The 12727-nt window shown below is 45.0% G+C and overlaps 1 protein-coding gene across 3 annotated transcripts in view; it reads left to right on the forward strand.

The window, feature by feature from the left end:
• Window positions 1-9374, forward strand: part of CTNNA3 (catenin alpha 3) — a 411331-nt gene extending 401957 nt beyond the window's left edge. For all 3 annotated transcript variants that reach the window (XM_058028688.1, XM_058028686.1, XM_058028687.1), the window contains one exon: window positions 7508-9374. In XM_058028688.1, coding sequence (XP_057884671.1) covers window positions 7508-7795 — 288 coding nt within the window. In that variant the 3' untranslated portion in view covers window positions 7796-9374. The remainder of the gene's footprint in view (window positions 1-7507) is intronic.
• The last annotated feature ends 3353 nt before the right edge of the window (window positions 9375-12727 follow it).

Genomic DNA, 12727 nt, shown 5'->3' on the forward strand with positions numbered 1-12727 from the left:
AAATAATATTAGAAAACACAGGAATCAGAACTGTAGCTGGAATAGGATTATATTTTATATTCTCCCCAATCCTGATCTTGTCTGAATGAGAATCAGAAAATGAGACAGCAAGCCCTTGCAGATAGTAAAGGTTTTATTGTGCATTAAGTAAAAAACTTAGGAGTCTCCAAATACCTGAATCTGGTTAGTGAATATCTGCTACAGGAAATCTACCAGAAAGAGCATTGGGAAATAATCCTCCAGGTTTCTCCATTGTTTGCTGCCCCCTGCATGCATGGAGGTGTGTGCAGGAACGCTCGGGCACGCTCCCCTCCTCTGGCTGGCATTGGCTCCTCACAGTCCCTCCTTCAGGAGCTGGGACAGGAGTCTGGCAGCACAAAACCTGAGGGGGGAAGCTCCTTTCCTGTAAAGGAATGACACATTTCCATGTTCAGATGGGTCAGTACCAACTTCCACAGGGACAAAGCCACTCTGAGTACCAGCTGGTGGAATCCACACATAAAAGCACTGTTTTGAGATGGCTCTTACATTCACCCCTACCTCCCTTCTCCAACCATTAGAACAAGAATCTTGGGTTTAAATCACCTTCAAGGAAAATTCCTTCTCACAAGAGTAGCAGTTCATTAAAAAAATTACCCAAACCAGCCTCTCTTGAAGCCTAAGGAGCAATAGAGAGGAAGAGAGGGATGAAGGGCAGAGGATGTAGTGTCACATATTTGCAAACCTGCAAAAGAAAGAACTGTCTTCTTGAAACAGAGCAGCCACAGTCGCTGTTTTACCAGTTCTGGATGATGCTGTGGTGGAGCAAGGAGCCCTAAACCAAAGGAGCCCTGAACTGGTGCTCCAGGTTAACCTTGGGTGGTACTGTGGAGCAGTGGGTGGCAGTGCCATGGCACAAGGGCAGCTGTGTCTCTGTCAGCAGCAAACTCTGTTCTCACTGATGATCTGCACTGGAGGATTCCATGCTGGCTGCCAGCATGGAATGACAACAAAGAGCATTATGCATATAAAAAACTGTTGAAATCCATGAACAGCTCAGCCCTCTTCAGCTGTTTGTGACCTGTGTGCCCTGTGCCCGTGTCTGCCCTGCTGCAGTGCTCAGCCCCCCAATCCTGGGGGTTTCCTTCCTGCAGTTCATCCCTGCCTGTAGCATCAGTGGAGGTTATTTGGGCCACTTTCCTTGTCAGCTGGGATGCTTTGTGGACTTCCCACCTGGCAGCTCTTCTCACTGCTCTGCTTGTTTAGTGGCTTTGGGACTTCAGGCTGCACACGCTTGTAGTCTGCCTTTCTCACTGTCCATTCCCAAGCTCTGGTACTTTCTCTCTAGTCAGCCCCTCATTATGGAGGTTAGAGGGGGTCCTGTACAGGAAAAGAGAGGAAGAGCTGGGAGTCATCACCTTCTCGGTCTCCAGTCATTGCAGTTTTGTTATTTTCATTCATTAAAAATTCCTTGCTCACTATTTAGTCTTTCTTAGGCCCACCCAATACTGGGAGTACTGGCTTTGTCAGGTTCTAAGCTGCACCAGTCCAAATGGTAAGGATTCACTAAGTCTTCATTCGGAGTGATTAAATAGGAAATGGACATTTCCTCCTATTAATTGAACTGGTGCCTCTTCAGGCACAAAATAATGGGTTAACATTTGCAGATTGATAGTAATTGCATGCATTTATGCAGATAAGCTGATACTTCACTTACAACACTGCACAGCAATAGGCTTGCACCTTACCTTGCCAGTTTGCTCTTTTGCCAGCAATGGCTTTAACTAGAGAGAATTATTTCACAGGGCAGAAAATTAACATATCTTACATATTAATATTGTGCTCCATTACTTTCATCAGGCAATTCTGTTTTATGCTATTTACAGTCATTATCTGCTTATGCTTAATTTTATATTGTACTTGGCAAGAGAGACAAAGCCTTTTGGCCTTAAAAAAGAAGGGTCTTGAAGAGCAAAGATTCTGTGCCTCTCCTGGCTGCTGCTTCTCCTTGGGGCTTGTTGAGAACTCTTAGTTCAGCCTGTTACTTGTAGGGCTTCACAGCATGCATGAAGTGACTTATTTCAGTATGTGACTCTGAAAACACTGAACTGCTCCATTTCTAAAAGCTGGCATTAACCCCCAATTGCTGACACAAGTTTTCTTCTGCTGAGAGTTGACAAAAATATGTCACTTTGAGTTTTTTTTTTGGTAGTAACACCATACCTTTCTAGTTTTGCCTATTGTACGCTGGGAGGTGTGTGGATGTAGAAATCCTGGCCTTTGGAAGCAAAGCAAGGGATAGATTTTCCTGTCAATCACTTACAGAGAGCTCATTTACTACTGCATTCTAAACTGCATCTATGAGAAAAACTAATTTAAAGGAGCAGGAAATAATGGTAATGTGCACTAAAGGACAGCTAAGTTTTCCCAGTAATAATTACTCTGGCAGTTAGCAAAATCAGGATGTGTCCTATAGTTCTCAGCCTCAGTGTATGTAAAATACTGTTGCAACAAACACTCAGTTTCTTCCTCAACAGTAAGGAAAAGATTTATATTAAGCCACTGTTCTTTTCCTCAAGGGCCTGTTTTTTAAAATAGATTTTTAAAATCCTCCCTGGAAGTGAAAGCAGCAGTAGTGGGGAGGGACTGAGCTATCTGCCTGCCTAAGCATCTGCTCCATTATGTTGTTGCACAGGAACAATTTCACAGCCCTTAATGTAAGTTGTTTATCATTTAACTTGGACATAGGCCTGGCCTAATTACAGAACTCAGTTTCAGCCCTTTGAATCCTGCTTAGCCTGAAGCAGACTCTGGTAATGGTTAGTTTTCAGTCCATTAGATTCAATTTCACCACCTGAAAAATGGGTAAAACATGGAACAGACCCCAGACCCCCCTGAGGGGTTCAGTGCAGTCACTGGATGGACACACAAACAGAGATGACCAATGGAACAGCCACGTTTCTAGAAAAACTCAGCTCCTTGAAAAGAAAATCAAGCACTGAAGCTGTTCTCCTTAGGCCACATCCATGGGGATGAAACCTCTCCAGTATCCCAGAGTGAGAGCATGGTGAAGCAGAGGTGAGCAAAACACTGAGGGAACAGCTCCCAGAGAAAAAATCCCAATGGCAAGGCTCCCTCGGGCTCCTTTCCCATCTGAACTGTACTGGGGTTGAATCTGTGACAGGTTCTGTGTGTCATCTGTCAGCACACATGGCAGGTAACCAAGTGCTTCCAGATCCAGCTTCGCTGTGCTTTTCTTGGACACCTGACTTTTCTGGTGCCACATTTAGACCAAGATCCCCATTTCCACTTAAAGGAAATTACCACTACTCTGAGTGGGGAAAAAAGGAGGCTCAGAAAAGCAGGCAAGTAAATGGTGTTCAAATCCTGGCCAAGGCCCAGTAAAAATTCCAGTGCCTTCAACAATGGAGATTTCACTCTTTTTGAATTGTTTGGCTTCTTTAAATCTTAAGGGATTAAATGACTATTTTATGTAACAACCTTAGTGAAAGAACCATAAAACAATTCAAAACAGCAATTACCTGCACCTAGTAAAAAAACAGGATTAAAATCAAAAGCACAGTATAGTAAGGACTCCTTCCCTGAAATGCAGCATTGCTCAGACACACTGCTCTCCACAAAAATGTAGAACTCATGTAACTTTCAGATGTAGCTGTCAAAGAAATATAAATTCAGTCGTAGGCTTTCAGTATAGTGTACCAAAGGAAATCTGCTTCTAGGAATTTACATAATGAACCTTGTGTTTCAATTAAAATCAATTTTTAATAACTGGCCTTGTTTCCAAAAGAATTTTAAGTTCAGACTTCAAACACTGATAAAAAAGTCATGTATTTGGTGGACATGAAATAACTTTGCCAAAATGAGAAAAATACAATGCATGTAATTGAACTGGAAAAAAAGTTTCAAAATTCATTTCTTGTCTAACATTTTCCTTCAGCTTTGTTATGCAGAGGAGAGTTTGCTTTGTTGCTCTCAGGACTTGCTACAGAGGAGGAATTAAAGTGCTGGAGAAGGGAGAGTGGATTTCAGCACAAGCCTGATTTGGGGTGGGAATTTTTTTCTTAAAAATACTGTCATCTGCTCTGCATTGTGTGTGTTTCACCCCAGTGTAAAATTACAGTGGTCAGAATAATTCTGAATTCCTTTTGCAATGGCAGCCAAGTACTATTGCTCACAGGACAGGTAAAGAAAGAAATGTCAAGGGATGTTTTTCCTACAGCCTTTAATGAATTATTGTCTTAACTTACACAGACCTGTAAAATCTCAAGGCTGGGACATTGCATCTCCATGGAAAATGCTGATACAGCAAAAGTGAAGTTAGGCAAAAATAAAGCAGGTTTTAGTTTGGGGTTGGTTGGTTTGTTTGTTTTACCAGTGAATCTTTATGTACCGCTTGCTGTGCATTGAAGAGTTTGCAGCTACATCTCTCAAAGTGAAATGGACTTAAACGCTCCATGAATATTTTATCAGGCTTTTATTTATGCCATGTTTCATTTCTTCAGTTTCCCTAGATATGAGACCTTGAAGAGCCTGCTGAATATCTGAGATAAAAGCATTCAAGTGAAGACAGTGCTTGAGTGCATCACTTTTATAGAACAGATTTCCACCAAACTGTACAGTGTTACTGGCATTGAGGTAGAAAAACAACTGCTCTCTAAAGCCAAAAAGAGAGGAAATTAAATGTATGGCCGGATTGTTATCATCTGTAGTACACATCTAAGAACATCTAAAAGCTTCTCCAAAATTCTGAGTGCAGTTAATGCCCCACCCCAACACAACCTTCCTCTTTGGAAGAGCTTCAGTTCCTGTGGCAAGGGGCAGGGGAATTCTGCCTCTTGGAGCAGCCCTGCTGTTGGGTTGGAGTCAGGCTGTGGCTCTCCAGCAGTTGCAGTGCTGCAGTTGGCAGCTGTGCCCTGGCAGACCTCGAGGCTGACACGGCTGCACAGCCTCACCAAAGCTGGGCACCCCTGAAGGGTTTTGCTGCTTATAGTAGATACCTATGATTGTAGTTTGGAAAACAATAAAAGTGCAGGTTTTGTGATCTCAGGGGCGGGGTGAAGGAGCCCTAGGCTGTTGCACAGCCCATTTGTGGAAGAAGCCACAGGGGCAGAAGGAGGAGGTACCTGTTGAGTTTCCACAGGAGAGGAAAGGCCAGCTGAGTTCTACTGCTCACCTCAGCACTCTCCATGTTCCACACTACACACACCGAGGTCACAATAAACAACAGCTGAAGCTTTGTAGCATCCTGCCTGGATGCTACCAGTTTCTTCAATAAGCTTTTTCCCTGCCATGCAAACAAGAATTTCTTTGGTGCCCAACCTGCTACCCTCTGTCAACCAGCAACTTCAAAATGGTGGAGCACTTACACACACTGCAGTCACTGGGAGACTTCAGGGAAGAAGGAAGCTTTCTCTGAAGCCCATTGCCATCTGCCAGAGAACCAAAATCTTATGCCATGTTTCATTTCTTCAGTTCCAATCAATCCGGCCATACATTTAATTTCCTCTCTTTTTGGCTTTAGAGAGCAGTTGTTTTTCTACCTCAATGCCAGTAACACTGTACAGTTTGGTGGAAATCTGTTCTATAAAAGTGATGCACTCAAGCACTGTCTTCACTTGAATGCTTTTATCTCAGATATTCAGCAGGCTCTTCAAGGTCTCATATCTAGGAAAACTGAAGAAATGAAACATGGCATAAAATTCTTTTTGTCCAAGCAGCTTCATAGCAGTGTTACTATGCCAGTGTTCGACTGTTAGGATAGGGGAAAAAAAAGCTATTCAAAGCTTTCAGGAAGCTGTCAGAATTATGGTGTTGTCAGCTGTTCTAGATAGCAACAGATAATTGAAATTTCATGTGTGTGTGTGTGTGTGTGCAAGCAGAGGTGTATCTGTGTATGACCAGTCCTCAGGTTAACATGAAAGAAAGAAGTTCCTGTGGAGCAGTGTCTCCTCCTGCTCCAGTAAATGCTGTGTGACAGCATCCAGCAGTGAGCTGTGGGACAGGAACTCTGAGCAGAACCTTCCCCACAGCCTGCAGCCTTGGGAAGTGGCTTGTTTCACCTGTGTTAGGTGTATGAAGGAGTGTTTGAAATTTGGGGCTCAGCACGTGCACTGCAGTTCACAGGGCAAGGCTGCCGAGGGGCTGGGCAGCCCAGCTCGGTGATGCAGCCCCCAAACACACCCAGGTGCCCTCTGATGGCACCAGGGCCCTGCAAACACCACAGGGCTGCTGCAGGCTGGCAGCCCTTCCGAGAAAGTTCCCATGCTGCAGCATGGAATGAACTTCAGAGGCCATCTGGTAGATTTTACCTTTTCTTGGGGAATTGAGATAATTTCAGTTTGCCATCATATGTGTGCATTAAACTAGTTATCCTAACTTTTAAAAAATTTTTGGGTTTTTGCATTTTCAGAGAGCAGCAGTGTGTGTTGTATTAACTGGAAGATTCTTCTGCCAGTTCAGAGACGTTTCCAAATTGCAACTAAATCCAGCCTCTTGGCTGAATTTTTTATTTCTGCCTTATTCGTATTTGTGTTACACAGTCAGAATGAAGACAGACAATAATAACACACCTCTTTCACCTGATCAGTTTGTTTGATCTGGCAAAGGGAGAAGTCCTCAAAACTCCCCTAATAAACCCATTTGTAAATCAGTACCTTGCCCAAGGCTCTGGGGTTGGGCTGGATGGCAAAGGACAGGATCACTCTGCCACTAAACCCACAGAGAGCCCTTCAGAGAACTGGCTTCAGTGCTTTTACACAAATGATTCAGCAAAGGGGATGTTTAGAGGATGAAGTGTGAAGGCTCTCCCATTTTGAAGAGTGATCCTACTGTTTCTCCATCCCAGCTTCCTGAGTGCTCCTGTTTGCTGTCCCTGAGCAGTGACAGAGGACAGCCCTGCTGTGGCACTGGGTGCTGGGGATGGGCTGTGTTTGCTCTGCATCCTGCCCTTGGCTGGCACTCCCCACAGTCACTGGGATTTCTGTGGGTTATCCCACTTTCAATACCCCATACAAATCTTGGCTGCTGAGAACAGGTTCAGCAGCTCTGCCAGAGCCAGAGGCAGGCACTCCAGAGAATCCCAGCACTGCTCCTGAGCACCTGTGGGAGCCTGGAATGGGGCAGGAGCAGCTGGAGGCCTCACCTGGTGCTGAAACAAAGGAAGCAAGTGGTCACATCTTCACAGCTCTTCTTCAAGTTGGTTTCATTACCCATCAGTAGTAATTGCAATAGGACCCTGCAGACAAGCATCATGAATTCCTGTTACAGAAAAAAACCAATTAGCATTATCTTCCAAAGCATTTATCTGTTCCACTAGCATGAATTTCCATACATCACAATAAATCTGAGCAGCAAAGCCTGAGCACGGTGATCAAACACACAAAAGGAAAATGTGGGAATTATGGTTTAGTCTCTGGTAATCTTACTTTTTAACCACTGTTTATTCTTGTGCCTACTGTGGTTAAAAGCACACTGCCTTCTAAGCTGGTGTTTCTGTTTCCTGTTACAGCTGGACAGTGTCACTTCACTAATTCAGGCCGCCAAAAACTTAATGAATTCTGTGGTGCAGACAGTGAAGATGTCCTATATTGCATCCACAAAGATCATCAAGATTCAGAGTCCTACTGGCCCACGCCATCCAGTTGTGATGTGGAGAATGAAGGCTCCAGAGAAGAAGCCCCTGATTAAAAGGGAGAAGCCAGAAGAAATCTATGCTGCTGTCAGAAAAGGTTCTGCCAAGAAGAGGATCCATCCTGTGCAAGTCATGAGTGAATTCAGAGGCAGAGAAATAGTCTAATATTTTGCCACTATGTTTTCTTACCTTGAATTTCCCATGATTTTTCATCTTTTCCCCTGCTTACTTAATAATTATATATGTCAACGTTTTGCTCTAAATCTGCAAGATAACACTTGCTTAAATGCTTTGAAAATGCTGTTGGATTAGTTAGAAGCACACAGTTGGAAATAATACTGGTTCCCCTGCAGTGAGGAGGTGAGGCAGCCCCACTGCAGTGGCCTGGGTGTGGCACAGGCATTTCTGCTGCTGGGCCAGGCCCTGAGGGGCACCTGTGACCAGCTCACACCCGCCCAAACCTGGGTCCAGACTGCAGCATCCTTGGCCAAGACCATGCCTTGGAAATGTAAGCTTGAAAATGTTTGATGAAACACACAAAGGGTTGGAACAAGGTGGATGTAACAGTGCAGTAAAGAAAGCACTGCCTGCAGGACAGCAGGGGTGACAGCTCTTAAGAAGGCCTTTGGAACAGGAATCTGTGTTCTGCTCCCTGCTCTCTTCTGTGAGACCCAATAAACCTGCTGGCTGTTGTACTTGGCAGTTCAGATAAATCAGACATTAACAATAAAAAAAAAAAAACACTTTCCTACTGCTGCACAAAAGAAGAATTTTGAAATAAATCATTATTCTGAGTGTGTGAAATACAAATATCTTGAATCTTAGGAATGGGGTGACTTTTCCAAAGCAACTGTAGGGAATTAAGTTACTCCTGACAGACTTGCCAAATGCAGGACTCTGCTGGTGAGTGCTGAATGGCTGCACTCAAAGTGTGTCATGAAGGTAAATCCTGCTAGTCCAGACCTCTGCAATGTGCTTAAGAAAAACTAGCTTTTTCTAAATACTTTTGAATCTGAAATCCACTTGTACTAATTATTTTAGAAGGCTCTAACTTGCCTTTTTGCCATGTCATGAATTCTTCCCAGACTACATTTGTTACTCAAGATGTCTTTGCTTGGCCATTCCGTAGATCCTTTATCATGGCTTCTGCATTTGCCAAGATGAAAAGCTCAGGCTTTTATCCCTCAAAAGCCAGAGCTTCCTGTGTCACTGACTGCCACTCTGGGATGGCTCCAATTCTGGGCCACTGCTCCAGGTCATTTATTAGCATGCTTGCCCAGCAGTGCCTGACCCAGCCCAGTGTGGGCAGCAGGAATAACCCTGAACTGTGCCTTTCCTCTTGGGGCTGCCCTTTGGTAAGCTCAGCATGCTGGGGCAGGCTAATTTCTATGAAACCCTGTGAAACTACAGTGCTCACAAATTAAAAATTCTACTGATCATTCTTCCACCTTCCCTAACCTTGCAATCAGTTAAATGGAAGAAAAGGAGAAGTTTGGAAGAAAATCACCTTTTTGCAACTCCAGTTCCCTCCAGCATGTTTGCAGCAAGGTGTCAGTACTGTCTCCTGGCTTTGCTGCTCCTCCCAGGGCTCCAGAGGCAGCAGGTAAGCTGGCACAGCCTTGGGGGCTGCTCTGGGGCTGGGACTGTCCTGAAACCCTCCTGGCACCTTGATCCTGGTCCCCTTGATGTCAGATGTTTGTAACTAATGCCTTGGTACCGCATTGTTAATAAAAAAGCATGTACACCCCGAGAAGCTGCTGTCAGTGCTGTGGGATTTTTTCGGCGTGTCTGAAGTTCAAGGCCTGCCAGGCGTGCTCACAGAAGCCTTCCTTCCAGCACACTGTGTGTGCTCCATTAGCTGCTCTACAGGAGAGGTTTTCCAGCACCAGTATCACTAAAGCACATTTTACTGCTTCCTTTCATGCTCCTTCCTGCACTGCCAGTCTGTGCTCCTTCCCTGGCCATGCTCAGTAGCCAGTTTGATCTCAGCACAGCAATTTATTACACCAAAACCACCCTCCAAATGAACAAGGAATTTAAAACCCACTGCAGGCTGTTGAGAAGAGCCAAAGAGCAATAATCAAATTTAGACTAAATTTATCTTGGGTTAAATTCAATCCCAAGGGAAAAAGTTTATTCCTGGCTAAGGAGGCAAAGTGTAAGAAGTCCTGGCGCTGTGAAAAGCCCAGCTCATCACCCTTCAGCCAGTCTGGGAAGCAGGGAACCACCACCTACTTCCACGAGGGAGAATTCTGAAGGAGGACCAACTGCTCAGCGTTATTCCAAGCAGCTTCTCATTCTTCCTCTGAGCGCTCCGGCTGCTCGTCTCTGCACGGACACACATAGGATGGCCCTGGGACAGCCCGCGCTCCAAAGGATGAGAGCACTCTGCAGATTTTCAGTCTTCGACATTGTTTATTATTTCTTACCTACAAAATTTTCTTCCAGCCCGACAGAGGTCTGACCAGCAAGGCAGCCAAGGGCACTCTGGCCTCCCACTGGGCAATCGTCTATTTTTATACTAAAAACTACGTACATCATATTTACCTTTATTTCCCAATACCTTTCACCCATGTTAGCAAGTGCACCTTCACCAAGAACCAGTCCCAAAGTGCCAACATCACCACAGAAATGGATGACAAGAAGAAGAAAGAAGAAGGACAAGACACGCCCTGATCCCTCCATCTTGTCTCCATAACCCCCCTGTACCAAAATCCTAAAATCTGTATTTCCACCCTGTGAATACTTACACCACTTATCCCCAAGTGATTCTCTTGTCCTCATACAGGTGGCGCATCCCGTGCAGGGTCAAAATCCAACCACCAAGCACTCCTGGCAGCATTCCAGGATTTCCGAGCCCCCCAAGGGTTGTCTCGGTAACTCTGGACATCAGCAGGGATGTGCTGAGTTCCCACATTCCTCCATCTCCTCATTCCCTGCCAGCCCAGCTTTCAGAGCATAACTTCTCCCCCACCTCCTGCCTGGCCTGCCCTCACAGTGCTGCTCTCAGCCTGGCAGAGCTGCAGCTTTCTCACCTCAGATTATTCCATTAGCCTTCCTTGGCCTCTCCCCATTACCACATCATGGAGCACAGGGTGATGGATGACTGAAGGCAATTTTATATTAAAAATTTTCACTAGAGCACTAGAAAGTGGGAGTCCCATTGCTGAAGCCCATTCGTTTGAGAGGACAGGTCTGCATCATTTCCATGAATCCCAAAGCTGTTGAATTTTTATTTTTTTTTTACTAAACAGCCAATGTGCTTTTTCTCCCAAGACAGCCTGGTACCACTAGGGAAGCTCTGTAGCTGCATCTCTGCTAAAGAGCACAACTAAGCAGCTTGACATTGGGCCAGGCATGGTGTTTTAAAGGTCCTGCAGTGATTTTTGAGTGGCTTGTGTCCTTTATTCTCTGTGAGCCTGCAGCTTGGAGCATTTGAGAAAAGTATGTCGATACAGAAAGTTCTTTCATGATACAGAAAGTTCTTTCACGATACAGAAAGTTCTTTCACAGAACAAAAACACTCCTCTGGTATTGTCCAGTAGAGGCAATTTAGTACACGAGTAGAGTAATTAAATAATAATTAAAGATAAAGCAGATCACTCTCTCTCTCCCCGAGGTCATCAGTGGGCTTGGGTTTTGCACAACAACTTCTTGAAGGGAAGAAATGCACGGGCAGTGTTAATTACAAAGCCATGGATTTGGTGTTGCTGCACTGAAAAACACCACCTTTCAAATGATAAACCACAACTCACTGGAAACTTTCTTGGCATAAAGAAAAAATACATCCAAAGCAGAAATGGCAAACAAACCATGAAAATACTTTAAAGCCCCTGATGTCTCTCATCAGCAGGAGGAATGTGCTGCTATGGTCCAAGGGACTGGAAGCTGAGGAACTAATTTTTGGCTCCAGCCTAAAGCAATAGTTAAGATGAAAGTTTGCACTGCAAGAGGTGGATCTAACAGCTTTAAGGAGCTTTTTACAGGATAGGAAATATTCACATTATACTTCCTGATGGTGAAAATGACTATGTTAAAGCAGGCTGGAGACCACAGAGATGCCCTGTGCAGGATGATGTTTCCTCTCAACCCTCACATTTTTTATCAGCCTGGTGATTTTAGAGCCATTGGCTTTTCTGCTGCAGTTTTCAGCTTCCTGCACAGAAGGCAGCAGCTGCCAACACCCCAGAGCTCAGGGTCTGTGGGTGAGGCACTGCTCTGTCCAGGGGCTAAAGGGTTAAAGGAGCTCCCTGCTCCAGCAAGCCTCTGTCCCTGGGCTGCTTGGTACCCAGTTATCCTCACTGGATGGAAACAGGACTGCACATTGCTCCCACACTGTGCCATTCTCAACCAGCCAGCATGGCTGAGAGGTCGAGTGAAACGTTCCTGATGGATTTTTAGCTTCTCTGGAGGAGGAAGAGTAATTTAAAGCAATGATTTCTCCAGGAAAGCAGAATCTCCCTGGAGTAAAGGCTTTCCAAAAAGGACAAAACAGCAAAAGGCTCTTTTCTGCCTTCCACTCCCTCTGCAAACCCAGTCTAGTCCTCTCAGACATCACTGAGGTTGGGGCTTTGCAGCTTGCTGGGGGTGTGATCCTTAGAACCTCAAATGAAAATAAGCAAATCAAACAACCAGTGCAACTTGCTGTCAGGAAGGTTTGCATTGGTTTCTCTAAGAGAACATCTGGGTGCACATTGCACAATTTCTATTTAGCTCATCTGCACTTAGGAGCAAGAAAAGAAGATTAGAGCTCTGCTTGGGTACAAATTCAGAGGGGAAACGTAGGTTAGATATGGGGAAGGAATCCTTTACTGTGAGAGTGGGTGGTGTGAGGTGCCCAGGGAGATTGTGATGCCCCTTGATCCCTGCAAGTGTCCAAGGCCAGGCTGGGACAGTGGCAAGTGTTGGACAGGATGGTCTTCAAGGTCCACTCCAACCCCTCAGCGTTCTGTGATTCTGTGTGGATTATGCAGGTGCCACAGACTTCATACAGAAACAGCAAACACAGACAGCACGCACTGCAAACCACCTGCCCTCAATGTGCAAACCTCAGTGCTTGGGGGATCTTTGCCCTTGGCTGGCATAAAATAACCCTCT

This window comes from Melospiza georgiana, chromosome 8, assembly GCF_028018845.1.
Source record: "Melospiza georgiana isolate bMelGeo1 chromosome 8, bMelGeo1.pri, whole genome shotgun sequence".
Classification (NCBI taxonomy): Eukaryota; Metazoa; Chordata; class Aves; order Passeriformes; family Passerellidae; genus Melospiza; species Melospiza georgiana.